The 22,670-nt window shown below is 36.9% G+C and overlaps 6 protein-coding genes across 7 annotated transcripts in view; 4 read left to right on the top strand and 2 right to left on the bottom strand.

The window, feature by feature from the left end:
- Positions 1–1,096, bottom strand: part of LOC21403244 (40S ribosomal protein SA) — a 2,166-nt gene extending 1,070 nt beyond the window's left edge. Inside the window, exons 1-2 of the mRNA XM_024168843.1 lie at positions 820–1,096; positions 31–380 (exon numbers count right to left, since the gene is read on the bottom strand). Coding sequence (XP_024024611.1) covers positions 31–380; positions 820–946 — 477 coding nt within the window. The 5' untranslated portion in view covers positions 947–1,096. The remainder of the gene's footprint in view (positions 1–30; positions 381–819) is intronic.
- Positions 1,097–3,465: 2,369 nt separating this feature from the next.
- On the top strand, positions 3,466–6,072 carry LOC21403243 (inactive glucose-1-phosphate adenylyltransferase small subunit 2, chloroplastic). The gene is made up of 9 exons (XM_024168823.1): positions 3,466–3,630; positions 3,765–4,064; positions 4,235–4,503; positions 4,587–4,740; positions 4,913–5,016; positions 5,110–5,221; positions 5,380–5,478; positions 5,609–5,761; positions 5,892–6,072. Exons 1-9 carry the CDS (start codon positions 3,466–3,468, stop codon positions 6,000–6,002), a joined length of 1,467 nt encoding a protein of 488 aa, XP_024024591.1. The 3' UTR covers positions 6,003–6,072.
- Positions 6,073–7,494: 1,422 nt separating this feature from the next.
- LOC21403242 (RAP domain-containing protein, chloroplastic) lies at positions 7,495–11,170 on the top strand. Its single transcript, XM_024168851.1, has 6 exons — positions 7,495–7,538; positions 7,708–7,922; positions 8,222–9,944; positions 10,071–10,153; positions 10,329–10,449; positions 10,619–11,170. Exons 2-5 carry the CDS (start codon positions 7,788–7,790, stop codon positions 10,407–10,409), a joined length of 2,022 nt encoding a protein of 673 aa, XP_024024619.1. The 5' UTR covers positions 7,495–7,538; positions 7,708–7,787; the 3' UTR covers positions 10,410–10,449; positions 10,619–11,170.
- Positions 11,171–11,770: 600 nt separating this feature from the next.
- On the top strand, positions 11,771–14,535 carry LOC21403241. Its single transcript, XM_024168814.1, has 3 exons — positions 11,771–11,937; positions 12,424–13,388; positions 14,010–14,535. The coding sequence occupies exons 2-3, from the start codon at positions 12,426–12,428 to the stop codon at positions 14,013–14,015; spliced, it is 969 nt and encodes a 322-aa protein (XP_024024582.1). The 5' UTR covers positions 11,771–11,937; positions 12,424–12,425; the 3' UTR covers positions 14,016–14,535.
- Positions 14,536–18,912: 4,377 nt separating this feature from the next.
- On the top strand, positions 18,913–19,660 carry LOC21403240 (protein AUXIN-REGULATED GENE INVOLVED IN ORGAN SIZE). The gene has a single exon (XM_010103022.2). The coding sequence runs from the start codon at positions 19,085–19,087 to the stop codon at positions 19,532–19,534; it is 450 nt and encodes a 149-aa protein (XP_010101324.1). The 5' UTR covers positions 18,913–19,084; the 3' UTR covers positions 19,535–19,660.
- Positions 19,661–19,865: 205 nt separating this feature from the next.
- Positions 19,866–22,349, bottom strand: LOC112092501 (aminoacyl tRNA synthase complex-interacting multifunctional protein 1). 2 transcript variants are annotated; one of them, XM_024168831.1, is made up of 4 exons: positions 21,794–22,349; positions 21,177–21,293; positions 20,859–21,080; positions 19,866–20,565 (listed from the first exon to the last, which is right to left on the bottom strand). In XM_024168831.1, exons 1-4 carry the CDS (start codon positions 22,151–22,153, stop codon positions 20,419–20,421), a joined length of 846 nt encoding a protein of 281 aa, XP_024024599.1. In that variant the 5' UTR covers positions 22,154–22,349; the 3' UTR covers positions 19,866–20,418. The 2 variants fall into 2 exon arrangements, with proteins under 2 accessions (XP_024024599.1, XP_024024598.1); XM_024168830.1 differs by lacking the exon at positions 21,794–22,349 and having other exon boundaries at positions 21,177–21,754.
- Between the last annotated feature and the right edge of the window lie 321 nt (positions 22,350–22,670).

Below are 22,670 nucleotides of genomic sequence, written 5' to 3'. Positions count from 1 at the left end.
GATGCTGTGCTTGCCCTTGTTATTGGCAGCAATGCCAATGTCGACGTACCTCATGGGGGAGTCGGTGTCGCAGAAAGCAATAGTGGGGATGTTTCCGAGGGAAGCTTCCTTGATGGGCTGGTGATCGGTCCTGGGGTCGGTAAGGATGAGGAGGCGGGGCTCGCTGAAGGAAGTCTGGAGCTGGTTGGTGAAGGTGCCGGGAGTGTGGCGGCCGGCAATAGCATGAGCACCGGTGTACTGAGCAAACTTAAGGACAGCTGTCTGGCCGTAAGGCCTGGCAGATTGGACAATCATGTCTTGTGGATTCTCTATCGCAACTATAACTCTAGCTGCCAACTGCAGCTTTTCCCACGTTTTACCCAGGTTTATTATGTAGATTCCTGGCCATCACCATTACTACTATTATTATTTAAGGATCTAATCAATGAATTTACGACTCAGAAGGAGCATTAATCTATAATTCAGCTAGAAAGAAAAGTGGACGAAACAGAAAAGAAACAATTTTTAAGCAAGGCATTTATTTAGCAAAAAGTAAACTAGTAGCGAGCGAACAAACAATTGCATATATATATATATATATATATATATATATACAAGTCGTCATATCATAAAAGAAATTAAGAAAAAAGAAAGGCAAAAATCAATCAAATGAATGGGCAGGTCATAAAAATAGAGGTCGAAATTAATGGGTAGATTGAGTAAACCCTAAACACAGAGAGAAAAAATAATGAATTGAATATTAAAAAAAAGGAAAAGAGAGAGGAAAAAAAAGAAGATGAAGAAGAAGAAGCGCAGAGTGAAGAGTGGGGGAGTTAGAACCGTCGTTGCGGCGCTTGAAGACGTAGCGATCCATTTGGAAGTCACAGTTCTTAGTGCCCAGATGGACTTCTGCCGCCAACATCATCTGGATGTCCGCCTCCTTCTGCGACAGCTCTCTCACCGCCATCTTCACTTAGATTTCAATGATCTTCCCTCTTCCCTTTTCCTCTGATTTCACAGACGCAAAACACACACTCTTGTTAGTCTTTTGAGGTGAAGCTTCCTCTTCCTCTTCGTCTTCTCACTTAGTAGTTGTAAACCCTACTCTCCGACATCCCTCATTACTTTTTTTCCCTTAGGCCCATTAACACAGCCCGATCCAACCCATTCATTACCTTTTTCCTCTCTTTTTCCTTTTTTTTTTTTTTTTTTTTTTGGGTGTTTTACACATACTAGCAAAATTTGAATATCAAAATTTTGAAATATTACGAGAATGAAAAAATTTTATTTTATTTTTATATTATTAAAATAATGATTATATCATTATAATTATTAGGTTATTTTTGTTATATTTGTAATATTTTGAAAATTTTACTAAATTTAAAATTTTGGAGCGCTTTTGGAACTGGAACTTCTTCATTTCTACTCGCAAGCCAATTTTTCAAATTGGATTGGTTCTCACCCCTTCCCCCATTAGCCTGGTTGGCTTGGTGCATAGTGTTATCTTCAGTTTGGCTATCTTGATTCGTAGCGTTGCTTTTTGTTTTTTTTAAGGCGTAATTTCATATTGATTTCTAACTGAAATTCTTCACGCTAACCAAAGATTCTGAGTTTGATCCCCAGGAGAGTGCCAATTGTTGACGGTAAAAATTTATCAACATAAATATAATAAATTTTAAAACAGTTTGTGCAAATTTAATGATCTAAAACACGATTAAAAGTAATCAAATAGTAAAACACAATGAGAATTATAGTGGTACGCCATTTATTCAAGAGCTACGTCCACCGTATGGAGGAGACAATTCATTATCTTTGTAGAAATTATACACACTAATGTTCAGAATCAGACTTTGAGATTTATCGACCTACAATTCCTTGTTTATATCATTTCTCACCGTCCTAGTTAGTTTCCCTATTTAATTCGGGGATATTTCCCTCGATGGAGATTATAATCAATCAGGATGATTTTATTGCTTAAATTCTGTATATTTGAATTATAAATAACAAATCCCGGAGTAAATCTCACATCTCTCGACTTGTATAGACTCGACTTCATAAGCACTCTCAGAACCATCTTCACCCACAATTATTGGTATGATCGACCTCATGTTGTCCTTTGCATTTCATTTTGTGTTAGATATTGTTTCGTTGGATGCTATTCTGAGATTTGTATCACTTTTTGTCATTGCGGACCTAACTTAATAATATTCAATGTTCTTCCTCAAAAAAGAAAACACTATTTCTAAATTATCCTTTAATATTTTCAAAAAAAAAAAGAGTTAAAAAAGGTAGCTCTGGTTAAATTGTTGAAAATGCATAAATGCTATTAATAATCAATATTTGAAAATTGTCTTAAATTTTAATAACTATATAAATTAAAAGTAGGGGAGGAAACCTAACAATTTCAAATAAAATAAATTCTTATTTTTTCAAAAAAAATAAAAACAAAAGAGGTCATCTAGGTCGGTGAGAGAAAGTAAGAAATCCAATATTTTTTTCTTGATTTTATTTAGTTTTTTTTTTTTGAAAAATTAAATAATCACTGGCTAAACAAATATATGAATAAAATAAAACTTTGACCAGTTAAAGGGCTATTTTAATTAATTTATAAAGTCTAGTAGATTATTTTGAGGCAGTTTAAAAACACAAGAAATACTTTTAGAATTATAAACGATAAACACAATATTTTTCTTAAACAATTAAAGAGTGCTTTTTGAATTTTTTTGTTATTTTTTTAAGAAATATATCAACACCCACTCTATTTCTAAACAATAGTGTGAGTTGTCTAAGGAATTTGCAGTACATACATAAATCGGCACATTTGCAATAGGGAGGGAGGGAGCAGTATTATTGTTTAATAAGTAAGTCAGGAGCAAGCAGTATATGCCTAACTTCACCTCCACTCCACTTCATCAAGCCGATTGTTGGTCTCCGACAATCCCTTTTAAACTCTATCTACTACGAATACATATGGAATATTGGGCTTAAAAATAAAAATTCAGTTCTTGAGAAACAAAGTACTGGCAAGAATAAAGCGCACTACTTACTACAAGATTAGAATCATTTTGCATCGTAATGCTTAAACCAACTAAACATGTGCGACTACTACCAAGTACGAACAAACAATCATCTACACGGATCAAGTACGAACGAAACCTTTTTGGCATTTGATTTCCTCATCAGAAACCAGATCCAAAACACTCACACACTCTCTCTGTGTTCAATAATATCAAATAATATTCATGCGACGAAGCAAAGATTCGATAGCCATGGGGACCAAGAAAACAATTTATTCCCTCTCTCTTTCTCCCTTCACACACGCCTGTGTCTGTATATATGTCTATACATACATACAAAATAGCATTATCAAAATTGTCACAAAAAAAGCTAGCTAGCTATCATTAAAAGAATATGATCAAATTAATTCTAACTGGTTTTTAGTTAATTAGAATAAGCTTAGCTAGCTAGCTAGCTAGCTGCATTGACATGGTGACATCGCAGCTTTGCCTTCCCTCCCATACAATTCCAAGCTGTCATCTAACACTATTGACATCAGAGCGTGTCCGCCGCAACAAAACACTTCCATTCAAGAAGCTTCATTCAAGCTTGTTCCAATCCAATTCACACCAGCAACACACTACTACTGATCAGGTCTTGTCCTAACTAAATGTTCTTTTCCTCTTCATTCTAATTTTGTCTCACACTAAATCGAATATTGTTAATCACCTTATGTTGATCATGCGTAGCTTAGCTAATTATATGTTACAATTTGTGTGGTGTGGCAGAGCGTAGCAGCCATTATATTTGGGGATGGATCGGATTCAAAATCTCAGCTTTATCCGTTGACAAAGAGAAGATCAGAAGGCGCCATTCCTATCGCAGCAAACTATAGACTTATCGACGCAGTAGTCAGCAACTGCATAAACAGCAACATATATAACATATATGCTCTCACCCAATTCAACTCCACCTCTCTCAATTCCCACCTTTGCAAAGCCTACTCTGGAATGGGTCTCCGGCGTGACGGCCTTCTCCAAGTCATTGCTGCCTATCAGAGCCCTGATCACCACAACAGATGGTTTCAGGTATCGGTACACGTCATGAAAAGTTTTATCATGAATTCCATAAATCATATGTGTTAAAATCTTATGGCTTTCGTGAAATTGAAATCACTGCTAAGTTATATTTTAATTTTATGATATGTAAAAATTTTCCACCATGTTTTGTTAATCGTGCTCGTGTGCCTTTCTCTTAGGGAAGTGCAGATGCCGTTAGAAAATGCCTGTGGGCAATGGAAGAGCATCCGGTGAGGGAGTTTCTGGTACTCCCAGGCCACCATCTCTACAGAATGGACTACCGACAACTCATCAGTGCCCACCGCAACGCCAACGCTGACATTACTATTGCAGCCTCAACTGCTGCTGCCGCAACTCATGACCCCAGCTTTGGGTTTCTTGAATTCGATTCTTCAAATAAAGTTTTAGCGTTTAGGTTCAACTCCGAGGTAATCAATTGCTTCAGTAAGTTGCATTTGTGTAGAGCAGCAGCAACCTACAAATTGAGTTCCTTTTTTGTTTGATGATTAATAACACTTGAAACTAGGTAAGCAAATTTAGAAATTGTGGTTCTCATGGCTCGGCGAGCATGGGAATCTATCTGATCAACAAGGATGTAATGAAAAGGCTCTTGGAAGATTACTTTCCGAACGCAAATGACTTCACGAGTGAAGTGATTCCAGGAGCAGTGTCTGTTGGGATGAAGGTAGCAACGCTATCTCTCTATCTCATCTCTGTCTGAATTCTGAATTTTGTCCACAAAAGAAAAAAAAAAAAAAAAGTGCAAAGCACTGGTATAGTATTCAGTATTCTTATATGTGGCTGATGAAAATGACTTTGTGTTTGACTTGTTAATTATGATAAATTAATGAGGTCAGGTTCAGGCGTATGTATTTGGTGGATATTGGGAGGACATGAGGAGCATTGGAGCATTCTACAGAGCAAATATGGAAACCACAAAGGAGGACAATATGGGATATAAGTGAGTAATAAGATGATGGGTTGTTTTCAGCTTTAATTAGCAGGTTTATTTTTTGCTTCTGTAAACTACCAAGGCATGTTAGTGCTGTGGCAGCTTCTTCGACAGAGTAATGCCGGTGTACACAATGCCTCGCTGCCTGCCTCCGACTCTCATAAGCGACGCGCTTATCACAGATAGCCTCATTGGGGACGGTTGCATCATCGGTGTAAGCAACAACCACATTATTTAATTCTTCGTGTGTCTATTCTCTTTATACTATAATACTCTACTATATGTCATTGTCGTCTCAACATCCAACGCTACCTCTGATTATGTGGCTAAATGTGGCTGCGTGGTGGTTCGAAAATTACAATACAAGAATAGAGGTGCAGCGTCAGAAGTGCAGTGATCGGCATGAGGACACGAATTGGAGACGGTGTTGTCATTGAGGACTCGGTCATCTTCGGCTCTGATATCTATGAGGTAATTAATTGTATTGATTTCACAAACGATGTCTACCACAGTTTTCATTCTTAATTTTTTGACTTGTGATTATTATCCATCTTATATGGCATTATTTTGCGTGTTTCGATGCTTATCAATGAAAGAACAGTCAGAAGAAGATATTGTCGAAGTTGAGAGGATTATGAGGAACGGAGATGAGGAGAGGAAGCAAAGGGACATGATTCCAATAGGAATAGGACAGCATACTCGAATAAGGAAAGCTATTGTAGATAAGAACGCAAGGATTGGCAAAAACGTTATGGTAACCTATAAACACATATATATTACACAATCATATTTTATAGAGAGAGTATGAATGAATAAATGAATGAATGAATGATAACCTTTGATTGTTAATTAACTGGTATAAAAATGGTGGAATGTAAGTGCAGATCATAAATAAAGACAAGGTGGAAGAAGGAGAAGCAAAGTGTTATGTGATCAGAGAGGGAATAGTGGTTCTTCTCCGTGGTGCAGTCATTCCAGATGCCACCATTCTCTGATTCTCAATCTTATTTATACAACATGTTTTTATTTATTCATTTTTTTTGTATAAATATAATTCTTCTCTGAAATACGACGTAATAAAATGCACATCGAATAATTTATTTCTTCAGTTTGCAACTGTAATTTTTTTTTTCCGCGACTCAACTCTCACCAAATTTAACGTGTCAAAACAGGCCAAAACACCCTTTAATTTATATAAAACATGTCAACACACTCATTCCGTCTACTTCTGTCAATAAATTTGAATTGCTGACATGTCAAGGCATTTGATCTTAATTGAATATATTAAAGACCCGTTTAATTCGCTAATTTCAGTTTTTAATTTGAGTTGTGATGTAATTTTATATGAGAGCTTTTTACTATAGTAAAAAAGTTAAACGTAACTGTTTCGGAGAGTTTTTTTTTTTTTTTTTTTTCTCCGGCCCGAATTGCCCAAACCTGAAGCCCGACCAACGGCTAGATTTTTTTACCGTTGGAGTCCGACCCGACCGCCGCTTGAAATTCCAACTCCAATGGATCATTTTTTGACTGTTGCCCGAATTTCGGCCCGAACCCGACCCACCGAAAATTAAAAGTAGATGTTGGATATGAATTTTAGGGAAAAAATAATAATTTTTAACCCAAAAATTTCCCTATAAATACCCCCATCCTCCACACATTTTTCTCACCTAAACTCTCTCAATCTCTCTTACAATTTTTCCAATAACTATCACAAATATCCTAAAGCTCTCTCTTTAATTGCTCTTATTTTTTATACTAGATTCTTTCAGTTATTGCGGTATTCCTATTGAAGGGTAATTTTTTACTAATCAATTTATTACGCCGAAATCACAAATATAACCAACTGAAGAACCTACAAATTCAAGCTGTTTAATCAAGAAAGATAAATTGTGGTTTAATTTGTGGTATTTACTTTCAGTGAACAGTGAAGAAGAAGAAAAAGGTTGGGAATGAGGAAGACTATGTACCTGGTTATGTGTTTGTTATTTCTAGTCAATTTGATCCGTTTTTATTTTTATTTTAGGTGTTTTTCATTAATCTTTGAATTCTGTTTAATTTTTGTGTCATTTTATATTAAGAAATTGGTTTTTTTATTAATAATTAAGGTTTATATTTTAAAATACTTTTTATAAACTTTTAATCACGTGCCAAATCAACAATATGTTGAAATTATAGAGGGACGATTTTTTATAGATTTAGAGTGTTTTAAATTACTTTAAAAAATTAAGGAGCATTTTAAAATATGGATCTTTAAAATTAAGGAGCATTTTAAAATTAAGGAGCATTTAAATACCACTACCTTTAATTTTCCAAAAAAGAAAAAAAAAGGAAAGAAAAGAAAGACAGCACTACTTAACATGTGGATCTTTTTCATGTGAGGAACAAAAGAAAATGTGGACCTTCACTCAAATAAACGACACGTTTTTGGGTCTAAAAAACCACATCTATAGCATGTCGTTTACCCATGACCGAAGGAATAGGAACAAAGAGACGGCAAACAAGCAGAGGAGAGGGAGAGGCAGCAAAACATGGTATGTTTGTCTCTTATCAACAACTAAAACTAAACTTGAGAGCCTTTGGAGAGATTGTGCGCCAGCGCCACAGCATTTCACCAAAAGTTGAGATTTTTCAATTCTGAAACAAACGGCGAATTTCAATTTTCAATTTTGGATTTTGAAACGTGATTCCTTTCCTCGGCAGTCGTCCGTTCAATCCTCTCTCGCTTTTTCGATTTCTTCCTTCCTTTTTCACGGCGGCGAAGATTAATTTGGAGTTTGCAGATGGCTGTCTCATTGGTATCTCATTCTCCGCTGCTGACCAACCCTATGAATGCCTCATTCACCACGTGTCGGTCCATCTCCTTCACTTCTCCTAATTATTATTATAAATCTCTTTCCACTCTCTGTATCTGTAAGGTAACAACTATCAATCTTCTCCCAATATAATTATTGTTATTCTCTCTGGAATGGAATGAGTGAATGGATTTTATGTTTTTCTTTCGGTTGCTAAGGTGTATGTCTGTTAAAGTTTTTACTAAAGTAAAATGATTTTTGTTTTGTGCTCCTCAAAAACTTGGTTTTTTTTTCAGAACACTACCTCTTGTTTTGTTATTTGGATAATTAACACACACACACACGCCCAATCCATTTCCAAATGCGCCTTTTTGTGATTAGTTTCCATCCAAATGTAATCGCACAATTTTGATTTTACTCAGAAGCGGCTCCATCATCTCAGTTTCCCCTTCCCCACCACCACCACAGCAAGAAGAAGAAGTAGGAGATTAACTTTAGCTAGACAAATTGTTGATTATGATGGTGATTATAGTAATACCAGTAACTGGGAATTGGAGCTTGTTGAGGAGCTTGACCCTTTGCCTTCCCAGTCTCCCAAGAAGAAGAAGATGGAGACGAAGATGAAGGGGCACTCTCCCCTACTCCATGACACCGACGCCATGGATTGGTGCGTCCGAGCCCGGAAGATTGCCCTTAAGTCCATTCAATCTAGAGGCTTAGAACAGTATTTGATTTCCTCCACCAACAAAACCAACAAGAGAAAGAAAAACAAGAAACACGAACACAAAAACAAGCAGCTCCAACAACAAGATGAGTTCTCCAAAGAAGAAGAAGAAGAAGAAGAAGAGGAGGCGTTTGACGGCAGCCGTGTGAGCATGTTTGCTGGAGGCATGTTCGAACAAAAGAAAGAGAAGACCATGGAGGAGCTGGTTCACAAGCTTTCGCAATTCCAACTCTCCGGTGCCGCGGGGCCCACAAATCGCAGAGAAGAGATCAACCTCAACAAAGCAATCATAGAAGCACAGACTCCTGAACAAGTTCTGGAGCTCGTTTCGCACACCATGATGGCCGTAGGGAAAGGCTTGAGCCCCTCACCGCTCACTCCCTTGAACATTGCCACTGCCCTTCATAGGATTGCTAAAAACATGGACAAACTCTCCTTGTTCGAAACTCATAGGTTGGCCTTCGCCCGCCAAAGAGACATGTCCATGCTCGTGGGCCTAGCAATGACCCTCTTGCCTGAATGCTCACCTCAAGGCCTTTCCAATATCTCCTGGGCTTTGTCCAAGATTGGGGGCCACCTTCTTTACTTGTCCGAAATGGAGAGAGTTGCCGAGGTTGCCTTGACCAAAGTCGGGGACTTCAATTCCCAGAATGTGGCTAATGTTGCAGGGGCTTTTGCTTCCATGAAGCATTCTGCTCCCGCTCTCTTTTCCCATTTGTCAAAAAGGGCATCGGAGATTGTTCACACTTTTCGAGAGCAGGAGCTTGCCCAGTTGTTGTGGGCATTTGCTTCTTTGTTTGAGCCTGCTGAGCCTTTGTTGGGGTCTCTAGACAGCGTGTTCAATGATGCTAGCCAGTTCAAATGCTGCCTTCTAAGCGAAGACAGATTTAACTTGAGTAAGGAAGAAGAAATTGGCGAGGACAACAATGGAATATTATTTCATAGGAGTGGCGACGTTTCGGGCTCTCATCCTGTGCTCAGATTCACGAGGGATCAGCTTGGAAGTATAGCTTGGTCTTATGCTGTTTTCAGTGAATTGGACCGGAGTTTCTTTTCCTTTGTATGGAAGACTCTAACAACCCAGTTTGAGGACCAAAGGATCTCGGAGCAGCATAGAGAGGATATAATGTTTGCTTCTCAGATTCAACTCGTAAACCAATGCTTGAAGCTTGAATACCCACATCTTCAGTTGTCTTTGGGGAGGGATCTTGAGGAGAAAATTGCCCGTGCTGGGAAAACTAAGAGGTTCAATCAGAAAATTACTTCATCTTTTCAGAAGGAGGTTGCTCGTCTTCTTATTAGCACTGGCCTAGAATGGGAAAGAGAATATATCATGGACGGCTACACTCTGGATGCCGTTTTGGTTGATAAGAAGGTGGCTTTGGAGATCGATGGTCCAACGCATTTCTCCAGGAATACTTGTGGGGTTTCTTCTTTTTTTTTTTTTTTTTTTTTTTTTTTTTTTTTTTTTTTTTTTTAATTATTGCATCTGCTAGTGCTTATGATTAATGGAATCAATCTAATTTAGTTTCTTTTGCTCTATGCAGTGGCGCCTTTGGGGCATACAGTGGTGAAACGGCGTTACATATCTGCAGCCGGTTGGAAACTTGTGTCATTGTCACATCAGGAGGTGAGTTCCCTCATAACCATATGCTTACATGAATGAAGGAATTGAAAATATAGTAGTGTTATTCGTCTGGTATTTGGTTCATCTAGCAATCTACTTTGTTGCAATTATATGTATTGGGCGAGATATTTGGAGTCATTTCCTAACGACGAAGAAATTGCTTTCCTGTTTGTTGTAGTGGGAAGAACTCGAAGGTGGGTTCGAGCAGCTAGAGTATCTAAGAAGAATTCTGAAAGATCACTTGGATGATTACAAGTAACGGCTAATATTACCAACATCTACGTCACATTACAAAGGAGGTAAGTTTCTGAAGGAACGGGTATAAATTAAGTCAGATTCAGCATGCTTTTTGGGTAGATTTATATATTTGTTTGATAAGAATGCCAACCAAAAGACTGATGGTTATTGTTCTTCTCAGTGGCATATCATATGATCCGAAATGTTGAGTGTGTATCTGCTTTCAAACAGATTAAAAGGATTCTCAGAGGGTAGGGTCGGGAGGGACTTGGGATGCTAACAAGTTTGAAATCACTGACGCAACGCTTTCGCATCAGATGATATGCACCCTCTGAATCTGTTGGATTGTGTTTGGTTACATGACATGACATGACATGACATGTTGTAGCCTAGCATACGAGGAAATGAACCCCCAGCAGCAGCAGCATATGGTGTTTCTGCTTGTAGATGGTCGGGATGTGTATTTTGTTAGCTCTCTTTTCAAAAAAGATCAATTACACCGTTTACTTTGGGAAAAATATGTAATACTAGTTTGTTTTTTTTTTTTTTGGTTTTTTAGTTCATTCATGTAATGTAATGTAATATCAAATATGCAGTTGTTCTTTGTCTCACTTTTTTCATTCCCAGCAAGTAGTAACTAACTAGTAGTAAGTTTTTCAAGGAAATTTCAGATGGGGACTGTAGTTTCCTTCGTCTGCAGTACAAAAAGCCAATTTAAGTTGTAGTTGCAGAAGGGAAGATTTCAATTTCAATAAAAGCTCTCATCCCATATTATAGATAGATAGATAGATAGATATATGTATAGATCCTTGTGTTTGTGAATTGAAGTGTGAGTGATTCTTGTTTGCCTTATTATATGATAAACGAGAGGGAGGGTATTACCTGGTCTTATAATTATTTATGGATCCCATTCTTGTTTGCTTTTTGCTTTTTGCTTAAACAGAGAGAGTTTGAAGTTTGAAGTTTGAAGTTTGAAGCCTGAAGCCCCACATGATGGGGTTCAAACCAGCCGCTGCTGATCTAATCTATTTTTTATTTTATATATTTTATGACCAAACCGCAACATAAATAATAGCATAGCATGTTTACGTGCTCTCTCTTCTCTTGTGCACCCTACCCACATACCCTTAACTCATCAAGATTATTATAATAATACCATTACCAATATTCCCTTGTCATAAAATAATACAACTTCTCTCAAATAAATACCAATATTATTTATTGAAATAAATTGATTATATGAAAGTCGGATCGATCGGGTCCACTTATGGCCGAAAATATCTCACGTTGACGCTTTGGCCACGCTTGTCGGTGATGAGATCATTGTCATTAATTAATTTAAAAACAAATAAAATATTATATTACAATCGATCGATCTATCTATCTATAATATGTCGTGTGTAACTGTAACTATAAATAAGGAAGCCAAAAAGAAAGAGAAAAAACAAGTCCATCCGATCTCATCTGAATTCTGATCTGGGGAAACAAAGTTGAAAGCTGTCTGAATCTACACAAGAGCCCTACCGTAAGAATTACATAACACAACCCAGGTATCTCTTATCTCTTCTTTCTTTATTAGTTTTTCGATAAAAAAAATTACCAATTTCTGTATTGCGTATATTTTAGATGAATTGCGAATTTCTGATCTGATCCTTTCGAATAATTTGAGGGGATCTAATTACTGAGCAGATAGATCGGAAATGATACCCGTTTTGGATCAAAGCATTTTTCTTTATCTGTTTTTTTAATCTTCATTCTTGTCAATCTGTTACCCCATTCCTGAAAATGAAATGAGATTACATTCATTAACCAAAAAAAAAAAAAAAAAGAAAAAAAAAGAAAAAGAGAGAGATGCCTGTCCTTTTGTCAATCTAGTCTGCTTATTTATTTATTCATCCGTTTATGCCGTCCTTTGTATTCTTCTTTTAATTCTCTAATCCATCACATGTGATTGTGTATCCTGGTTTTTTGTGTTTAACAACTTACGACCCATTCTGAGACTGATATTGCTTTGCTTTTGAGTTGAAATCTTAAAGGCATGGCGTCTTCCGATGATAAGGCACAAGTATATGATAGGGATGTCAAGGACAAGGGCAAAGATCACAAGGAAGATGAAAAGGATGATGAGGGGAAGGGCGGATTTCTCGACAAGGTCAAGGATTTCATTCACGACATTGGCGAGAAGATTGAAGGCGCTATCGGCTTTGGCAAGCCCACTGCTGATATAACCACTATTAACATTCCCCATATCAGCCTTGAAAAGGCCGAACTTGTCGTTGACGTCCTCATTAAGAACCCAAATCCCGTCCCCATCCCCCTCGTTGACATCGACTATTTAATCGCGAGCGATGGAAGGAAACTCATCTCGGGGTTGATCCCAGATGCAGGCACGATCCGCGCTCACGGCGAGGAAACTGTCAAGATTCCGGTCAAGTTGATATTCGACGACATAAAGAACACGTTCGATGATATTCAACCTGGGAGCATTATTCCTTATCTGATTAAGGTGGATCTCATTGTTGATGTGCCCGTTTTCGGAAGGCTGACTTTGCCACTTGAGAAGACCGGAGAGATCCCCATACCTTACAAGCCTGATATTGATATTGAGAAGATAAAGTTTGAGACATTCTCTTTTGAAGAGACAGTTGCGGTGCTCCACTTGAAATTGGAGAACAAAAATGACTTTGACCTGTTTCTCAATGCACTAGACTATGAGGTTTGGCTCTGTGATGTCAGCATTGGAGGTGCAGAGCTTTCCAAGTCCGCTAAAATTGAAAAGACCGGAATCAGTAACATTGAGGTTCCCATCACATTCAGGCCCAAGGACTTGGGCTCCGCGCTCTGGGACATGATGAGAGGAAAGGGTACAGGTTACTCTATCAAAGGAAACATCAATGTGGACACACCCTTTGGAGCAATGAAGTTGCCCATCTCCAAGGAGGGTGGAACCACTCGTCTTAAGAAGAACAAAGGAGACGGTAATGACGACGACGACGATGAGGTACACACACACACGGGAACTCTCTCAAGTTTTCTCCTTGCTCCTTCCATTTCTTTTTCTTTTTTTTTTTTTTCCCTTTCAAGTTTTTGATTGCCTAATTTATTTCAATATTTTTATTTTAATCCGTCATTAGATGCTTTGTTAAAGTTGTAGTTGATTGATAATGTTAGACACTATCCATCTCTGACGTGGAAGTAGCTAGAACCTCATCATCCATGTGTATAGACTAGTTAGAACCTCAAGATGTGGAACCAACCAAGGAAACTCAAGAGGACGAAATTGGTAGAAAGAGTATTCATTTATCAACCAAGTTCAAAATTGAGAAATACAATCACGAGACCTATTTATAGAGACTGAGAAATAAAACATAATAATAAGATAAACGTAACCAAACATAAATAGTCTTAATCAAGCCGAAGCTAAAACATACTAAAGATAAGTATCTCCTAATCTGCATCACTTTCATTAACAACCCTTGTTTCTGTTTGGAAGAACGCAAAGTCGCTTAGTTGCAGATGTAAAAAAGAGGGTTGAAGGTTCGTGGTAGAGAGAGGAATAGGATTACATTGCGATAAAAATTAACAAGGTTGTGAAATTTGTTTGTTACAATCATATGTGCAGGAGTAGAGAGGGAATTGGGCGGTGATCGGACTGGCGTTGTCTGTTTGTCAGTGTGGGTGTTAGTCTTCTTTTATGTGGCAAATAATGGACAAAGGCACTTACTTATTGCAGATGGCATGGTAGTGTTCTAAAATCCTTTTAAGAATGTTTTTGTTTTTTTAAAAAAAAAACTACTTTATGACCAATGGGACTTGGTGTCTTTTACATATTTATGTAAAACATTTTCTATCGAGTGTGTGTTTTCATCAGTTGCTGAGAGATATAGGCAGCGTAATCAATGTTATCATTATTTACGTACCCACTAGACTAGTACAAATATTAGGGCATATGCTGTTGGTCTTCTTCTTCTTCTTCTTCTTCTTCTTCTTCTGTTGTTGTGATGTTAAGAGACTGCTATCATATTCATATCATATATTAATACGTATGGTATTAGTATTACTGTTGTGTTAGGCTATACTCGAGTTATTTAACCTTGGCTGGCTGGTGTATGTGGTGGACCTTTTATTGAAGCATTCCCGTTGTTCCACTTGCTGGTGTTGGTGTTGGATAAACAAATGTGAATTTAATCTGTGTGTTTGGTGCTCAGAAAACTAATCTCTTGCTGAGTGCCGACTGCCGAGTGAGTGCCCATTTTTCATCTCATGTTTGCAAATTGCTTTGGGAGGGAACAAAAAAAAAAAATAATAATAATAATAATAATAAAATCCCCTAATACATTGGTGGTCCCTACTGTGACCATCGTTGTCAAGTTTAATATGGGCTTTGCTTTAGCCTCCACGGGTCTCTATGAAGCACGAGCCCGGATGGAGGGTTTGGGCCCAGTTGTGAGGCCTAATGCAGGTGACTGTTCTGTTGCTAGGTCAACTCCCATAATCCCCCACAGACACTAGTAGATGACCGGTTTTTTTCATAAATGCTGTCCCAACTCCGAAGTGTGTATTCTCTGATTTTTTAAAACGAAGTATGTACTCTCTGATTTTTTTAAAACGGTTTAAAACACTTCTTAGTTTATATAAAATCAATTAAAATGTCTTTTCAATCTAATTTTATTTATAATGCTAACGGAATATTGTTGACGTGGTAAGTATTAACTGAAATCATTAAATTTTAATTAAATGTTACAAAAACCAATAAAAAAACTGAAAAAACATGCTTTTAAAAAAAATTTACAACTAATGTATAAATCAAATAAATATTTTGTTTATCTAATGTATAAATCCGTATTATCTGATGAATTGTTGGCTGTAGATAAGGAACTTATCAAATAAATATTTATTAACGAAATTTATGTTAATTTATTTATAGTAGTAAAATATGCTATTCACTTTTCATTAAGATTTAAAACTATGCCATTTGCTACTTCTTACCAAGTAACGATTGTGGATAGCAAATATGCCTGTCGAATAATACCTGGTTTGAAAACTTGATGAGAAATCTAGACAACTGTCCCCTCACTCGAAAAAAAAAAAAAAAAAAAAAAACTAACGATGTGAGTTAAGAGATGAGATTTTCTGATTATTTTCTGAAATTGAGGTTTTGTTTCATTTCAATGTTTATGTTTAAGTGGTCGTGAATACATTTACATTAATAAAAAGACTAAAGACCACCATGAATTAGAGATGGAATTGTAATATTAATTATTTTATTTTATTTTATTTCAATCGGAGTGAATAGAGGTGTGCTGCTGGCTAAAGAGTCAAGAGCCTCCTCGGAACATCACATTTGACTCCATAGGGCTTAGGCATCTCCCCATCCATGATCCATGTGTTATGTACGAGATTGATTTTATTTTCTAAACAAGTTAGTCAACCTTAGCTTTTTAAGGCCTTTGACTTCAATTTTAAATGTGCAAAAACATGAGTTTGCTCACGTTATTTCCAAATATGTGCGGACTCGAGCCCAAAACGGACAAATATCATACAAAGTAGAGTTGTGGATCATTACAAATGATATTAGAGCCTGTACTTAGTCAGAAAGTGTGACCAAAAGGACGTTAGGCCCTCAAAAGGTGGGGTAATTGTGACAATCATCAATCCCTTAAGGCAAGAGATCTAAAAAGAAAAAATGATAAGTTATGCAGTCTCACATTGCCTGAGTATATTCATAGGTCATTATAAAGAAAGACACCACCTCGCAATAGTACGCGGCTTTTTAGAGTGAAGCCCAAAAGCAAATCTATGTGGCATCGGGCTCAAAGTGGACAATAGCAGAGGGAGGTGCAAGGAGCGTGTGGCACAAGGAGGAATCTATCTGGGATTCAATTGCTTATTATCTAAGTTATTCGGTTTAGTTGTTTATCAAGTTATCCAATTGAATTCAAATAGAAATTAAAATTTGGCTTTACGTAAATTTAAATTTGAGTCAAAATTAAAAACATGATAAAGGATAAAACTTCTCCTTCTCCTATACTATGTAGGACGCCACCCACAAGAGATAAATCTCTGTGGGGGCTGATTTTTGTATAAGGAGAAAAAGATAAAATAACTTTGTTTCAAAATTAAATGAGAAATTATATTTTAAATGAGATTTAAAATATAAGTGATAACTATTTTCTATTGTTTTATCTTGAAAATAGAGAAAATAGTGTATCAAAAGATTTTATGAAATTTTTTGTTATACACAATCTGTACCAATAAGCTTTCGCATCCGAAATTGTTCGGAAACCATTAGTATCCATAATATTACGACTCTAACTCACCAATCTTTTGATGAATTAACTTTAATCCCACTTATTAATTGGTTAATCAAAAGACTTAATAAATGGATGTGAGTCATTAATCAGTCGAGATTAAAGAGTAAATGAGGAATAATAATAAGATCTAGTCTTTATAGGGGGATTATAAAAGAATTGTAATTCTACTGGGGTCTCAGTTAAATGTATTCTAAATGCAATGGTTCTTTATCTAGTAATGTTAAGACTAGGATTCAAATTAGATCATTCTATTCGTAATAGAAATAAACAACATTATAATCTTATCAAAATGAAGTGTCCAACTTTATTTACCTGTAGTGAACCAATGGTTTATACTATACCCTTTGAAATTAGATCTTCTATATATGAACATTTCACATATACATAGTTTAAGAACTTAATAACTAGTATATAAATTTTATGGTATTTACTATAAACTAGCACGTGAGAGCGCGCATATATATATATATATATATTACGAAAAATGAGACACAGGATGTTCAATGTAGCAAAATTAAAGTTTAGATTATACAATATGGACTGATAATTTTTAAATTTAGGAGTAAAATGGAAACGGCCCTAAAGTGTTCAAGTGATACACATGCATATATTCTTTTTAATTATGTCGTGAATAGATAAAGCGAGGAAAGTGGCAAACGCAGAATTTATAAGCAATAAGAAAGAAAGGAATGAAATACTAAGAAAGAGTGGAGTGGGATTTGGGAGGTACGAGGAAAGGAAAGAATTCAAATTTCAAGGTTGAATTCAGCATATGGTGATGGAGGGAGGCATTTCTTATTTCTTATTATACAAATAAAAATAAAAATAAAAATAAATAAAAAGAAAGCGCGGCGCGGTGGGGGAAAGAAAGACCAGAGAGATGCATTGAATGAAAAGATATTTTTGAAACAAAGCCCATATGCTGCATCTGACACCCTTTTTTACCATTTTACCCCTATTTATTTCTATAATTCTATTTGCTCATCACCTACCTGTCCTCAAAAACCCTTGTTTACGTTTTAAATTCAAGTAATAATCTAGAAACCGGGTCAATAATAGAGAACGATACAACTTGAATTAAATTAAGGGAATAATAGCGTGGAATGATTCCAATGGATGTTAGATTTGCAAATGGGCCCTCATGCCTCTCTATTATAATTATTACTGTCTTAATTTTTGAGACGTAAGAAAAAGAAAAAAGAAAAAGAAAAAAGAAAAAGAAAAAGGAGGCAGAAAAGAAAGAAAGAAAGAAAGAAAGAAAGAGTGACCAGGGGAGAAGAACCTTGGGAGACACACTGCCTGTTGTGTTGCCCCTCTACATCTCTCTCTCTCTCTCTTTTTTAAATACAAAATCAGCATTCAGAATTTTCAGCAAATTGGATTAATTTGTCAGCCTCAGCCCCACTTGTGGTGTTGATCTTGGAATTCACTGAATCTGAACCCACCCCCCCTAACTCCTCTTCTACTTCCAATAATATTAATATTAATATTTAATTAAGAAAGAAAGAAATCAGAAATGGTAATGATCGTACAAATACAGTGCAACTACCCAAAACCCATCAACCAAAAATTCCAATCAAAAGAAAAAAGAAAACAACCACCTCTTCAGTCTTCTCTTCTCTTACTTTCCCTTCTCCCTCTTTTTTTTTTTTTTTTTTTTTTTTTTTTTGACAAAATCAAAATACAAATACAAATACAGATTACTAATAGAATCATCTTCATATTTTCCGAGGCCGCTATAAGTTGAGGGAAGGCCGCTATAAGTTGAGGGAATTACAACAAACAATAGATTTTGATTTCTTCATCTCATCACCGCCTGATTCAACAACAACAACAACATTACCAGGTACTTTCATTTCTCTTCTCCCTTCTTCACTTTTAATCTCCAGATCAATGCTTTAACTTCTGGTTTTCTTCCATCGGGCATTGATAATTGCTTTACATCAATAAGTCTTGTCCTTTATCCCTTCCCTTCATTTGGTTTGATTTGATTTTGCCTGTATTGTAAGACATAAGTTCGTGATGTTAAATTTCCCTTTTACTGATGTGGATATGGACTCTTTCTGCATATAAAAGATTATTATGTAATTAATTGTTTTATTCCGATTCCTAAAACTCATTTAATGGCGTTTTCTCATTGTATTGGAAATGTTTTCTTTTTCTTTTTTTTGTGGTTCTTGTTATGTTGAAGAATATGATGTGATGAATTCTGATCTAATTCTTGTTCTTGTATCATGGTTTGTTTGTGCATGGAATTTGAAACAACATCAGGAGAGGAAAGATTCCCCCCCGGTTTTGTTGAAGAAACTTTTGAAAGTTGAAGAAAGATTGCGCTTTTGGATCACCAAAAGGGTCCAATTTTAGGGTGGGTTTGGAAAACTAAATGAATAGTGAAGTTGGTGGTGGAGAAGCAGAAGAAGAGATAAGGAGAAGAAGATCATCACCATCATCAAAAGGGATATTAAATTTGCAAAACTGTTGGAGTTACATTATGATGGAAGGGGGTGGCGTTATTGGCAACAAGACAACAAGAAGGAAGATGGGAGGAATAGTTGGTGAAGGGAGAAGAATGGATTTCCAGAGGACATTATCACATTCACAAGGGAAATTGGGAAGCAGCAGGAGATTGTTGGGGGTCAGCTATTTCAGCTTGGAGTCGCTGCTATTGCTCCTCTGTTTGACGGCGTCGTTGCTCCTTCTCCCGTTGATACTGCCTCCGCTGCCCCCGCCTCCCTTCATGCTCCTTCTGCTTCCCATTGCCATTCTTGCCCTTCTTATGTTCTTGGCTTTCATGCCTTCTAATGTCGGAGACTTAACTTATACATACGTGTAAGTATTGCTTTCTTCCCTTTTTTTTCTCCATACAATTTTTGTAACTCACTCAAAAGTGTTCAGAAATACCAGTAACATGTTTCTTCTTTTTTTCTTCTTATCATTAAATTAAAATCCTTCAGAATAAGCTCCGGCATACATGTATGGTTACAATTTACGGTTCTTGTATACGGTTCTTGTATATAATTTTGAAGCCTATGAGATATTCATTCCCAAGGCCAAGGCTAAGGCTGCGGTCAAAATTCAAATGCCCAACATAAAGCATTGGAATTTACCAGAAAAATAAAAGCATTGGGATGGGATGCGAGTTTTAACCCCAGTTATATAGAGCAGCCAGCCACGTTTCTATTTGTTCAAAGTGAATTGAGGAATTTACCAGAAAAATAAAAGCATTCGAAGAGTCCGAGAGTTGAATATACCAACATAAAGATGGGCGGATTGGATAGATCTAAGAAACATCATGGTATTAGTATTCGATTCGGTCAATATATATGTATAACACCTATAACTATATACAACGAAAGTTATATACACGTAATCAATCAAACATTAGGATTGGTACTTAATAAGAAAGCGCAGCATCCTAAGGGGCTGCTGAGATGTCATATAGGCCAACCAAATTTGCTTAATGCAACTCAAATTGACGACGAACATTTAGCTTTATCGTCCATCCTCCCTCCCGAGTATGAAAAACATGCCTTGTAACTCTTTCAATCAAATACGCCAGGTAATAGGAACACATCATACATTACATGTGATTGAAATATGGATGTTGGTGAATAATAAGTATCATAACACCAGCCCTTTGAAAATGAAAATGAAAACAAAAACAAAAACGAAAATGTGAGATCGATAAAGATAACAAAACAAAGCCAAAAAATAAAATCAGGAGATATTAGCATTCTTTAAGGATGTAGAGAAGACGAGACCAGCAGATGCCCGCATCACATGCTCCCCAAGCAGCGTAGCAACGCATGAATCGTTCGTCTTAAGATGTGGTTGTACTGCTTCCCATATCTTTTTCTTCTGGATCTGCATTTGATTACCATGTAAGTTAACGTACATTCATTCTTGTAACTTGTAAGTTGAAAAAGAAACCAACAAAGCAAAGGAACGTTAAAGTCCAAGCTCAAGAATGAATATAGAAATTTGAAATTCATATGTGACAAAACAAAAACAAGTCTAAAGACTCAAGACCAACTCCTGCATTGAAGTCGCTACAACTCCTCTATATATAGGGGTTTAGACATATCACGTGCTCATTTGATTACGCTATTTAGAGAGAGAGAGAGAGAGAGAGAGAGAGAGAGTAGAATTAATTATACCTGATTTGGGGAGGCCGGGGGAGGAGGTTGGTGTTCAGCTTCGCCTTCACCTTCACCTTCGGAGCCGAACCAGATCCGATCACCAGGAATGGAACCCTCGGGAGGAACAAGAAGCTCCACATTCGAATGGCAAGTGTCGGAAGCCGCCATTAGCATTCCGTACGACTTGACGCCGCGCATGTTCCTCGGCTTCAGATTTGCCAGCACCACCACTCGTGCGTCCTGGATGATGGTTGTCGAATCCAAGCCAATCCAATCAAAGAAGACCAGTAATATATACATATATAAATGAACAAGAAGAACAAAAGAACAACAAACCTGAAGGAGGTGGAGAGGAATGTAATTGACGAGGCCGCTGCAGATGATGCGGGGCTGAGGCTCTCCGACATCGACCTCCTCGACGTAAAGGGAATCGGCCTCCTCGTGCCTCCGCGCCTTCAGGATACGCCCAACCCTAATGTCCAGCAAATCCGCCGTCTCTTTTATTACTCTTGCTTTGTCTTCTTCCGCCGCGGTTGCGTTTTCGGTTTCGGCGGTGGCGCTGCTATTACAAAACCTTCTGCTTCTGCTTCCTCTTACTCCTATTCTTGTAGATAATGACAATGATAATGAGTCATGTGAAGTCGGAATTAGCTTCTGATAATTATAAATATAACTATAATTATAATGAGATTCAGATTGAGAAGCGAGAGAAGACAATCTCATTCTGCGGAGGCCGAGCGAGGAGGAGGCGGAGGAGGAGCAGAGCAACACTCCAACGCCGCCGCTTCCTTTCAAAAGGTTCGCTGCTGCCATTTTCTCTCCTCCTTCCTTTCCACTAGAAAATCCCAAAATTTACCCCTATATTTTAACTAAATACTATTTTGTTCCTATATTTTTCTTTCGGGGGGAAAAAAAAAAAAAAAATTTTTTATCTCAAATAGCAGCCTCCGCGCCTTCAGGATACGCCCAACCCTAATGTCCAGCAAATCCGCCGTCTCTTTTATTACTCTTGCTTTGTCTTCTTCCGCCGCGGTTGCGTTTTCGGTTTCGGCGGTGGCGCTGCTATTACAAAACCTTCTGCTTCTGCTTCCTCTTACTCCTATTCTTGTAGATAATGACAATGATAATGAGTCATGTGAAGTCGGAATTAGCTTCTGATAATTATAAATATAACTATAATTATAATGAGATTCAGATTGAGAAGCGAGAGAAGACAATCTCATTCTGCGGAGGCCGAGCGAGGAGGAGGCGGAGGAGGAGCAGAGCAACACTCCAACGCCGCCGCTTCCTTTCAAAAGGTTCGCTGCTGCCATTTTCTCTCCTCCTTCCTTTCCACTAGAAAATCCCAAAATTTACCCCTATATTTTAACTAAATACTATTTTGTTCCTATATTTTTCTTTCGGGGGGAAAAAAAAAAAAAAATTATTCATCTCAATAGCAGCTTAAAAATCAGTTCAAGCGCTGTACCTACCAAATCCTATCCATAATAATAATAAAATAAAAAAACCAACTCAACTTGTACACATGGGGCATTACTAAACGAATATATATATATATATATATATATATTTTGTTTTTACACCATATGCTGAATGTATATTTTACTGCATAAGACTAGCTGAAATTATTTTTAAAAGTTTTTTTTTTGTTAGAAATTTTAAAAGAGGAGTTGATTGCCCGGAACTTTATGTTGTTACTCAAACGGCCTTAGTCAATAATGAGTCAAAAATTAGACAAAACCCTAAGCTTAAGTTCGGTTGGAATGGAAAATAGCAACGATGGAGTGGAGATTTTCTTTTATGTTGTTTGCCTTTGCTTGTTGTGGATGT

The sequence above is a fragment of the Morus notabilis genome, unplaced genomic scaffold, assembly GCF_000414095.1.
Source record: "Morus notabilis unplaced genomic scaffold, ASM41409v2 Scaffold388, whole genome shotgun sequence".
Taxonomy (NCBI): Eukaryota; Viridiplantae; Streptophyta; class Magnoliopsida; order Rosales; family Moraceae; genus Morus; species Morus notabilis.
Note: the sequence above shows the minus strand (reverse complement) of the source record. Positions and strands in the feature narration are given on the sequence as shown.

What these genes read in the sequence shown, in the direction of transcription:
- LOC21403243 (XM_024168823.1), top strand. Translation starts at nt 3,466, where the DNA reads ATGGTGACATCGCAGCTTTGCCTTCCCTCCCATACAATTCCAAGCTGT. An exon ending in GTAATCAATTGCTTCAGTAA is followed by an intron (nt 4,504 to 4,586) that starts GTTGCATTTGTG and finishes AAACTAGGTAAG; the next exon opens with CAAATTTAGAAATTGTGGTT. An exon ending in TCGGCTCTGATATCTATGAG is followed by an intron (nt 5,479 to 5,608) that starts GTAATTAATTGT and finishes ATGAAAGAACAG; the next exon opens with TCAGAAGAAGATATTGTCGA.
- LOC21403242 (XM_024168851.1), top strand. Translation starts at nt 7,788, where the DNA reads ATGGCTGTCTCATTGGTATCTCATTCTCCGCTGCTGACCAACCCTATG. An exon ending in CCACTCTCTGTATCTGTAAG is followed by an intron (nt 7,923 to 8,221) that starts GTAACAACTATC and finishes GATTTTACTCAG; the next exon opens with AAGCGGCTCCATCATCTCAG. An exon ending in GCATTTCTCCAGGAATACTT is followed by an intron (nt 9,945 to 10,070) that starts GTGGGGTTTCTT and finishes TGCTCTATGCAG; the next exon opens with TGGCGCCTTTGGGGCATACA.
- LOC21403241 (XM_024168814.1), top strand. Translation starts at nt 12,426, where the DNA reads ATGGCGTCTTCCGATGATAAGGCACAAGTATATGATAGGGATGTCAAG.
- LOC21403240 (XM_010103022.2), top strand. Translation starts at nt 19,085, where the DNA reads ATGAATAGTGAAGTTGGTGGTGGAGAAGCAGAAGAAGAGATAAGGAGA.
- LOC112092501 (XM_024168831.1), bottom strand. Translation starts at nt 22,153, where the DNA reads ATGGCAGCAGCGAACCTTTTGAAAGGAAGCGGCGGCGTTGGAGTGTTG. An exon ending in GGGTTGGGCGTATCCTGAAG is followed by an intron (nt 21,294 to 21,793) that starts GCGCGGAGGCTG and finishes CGTATCCTGAAG; the next exon opens with GCGCGGAGGCACGAGGAGGC. An exon ending in TTCCTCTCCACCTCCTTCAG is followed by an intron (nt 21,081 to 21,176) that starts GTTTGTTGTTCT and finishes ACCATCATCCAG; the next exon opens with GACGCACGAGTGGTGGTGCT.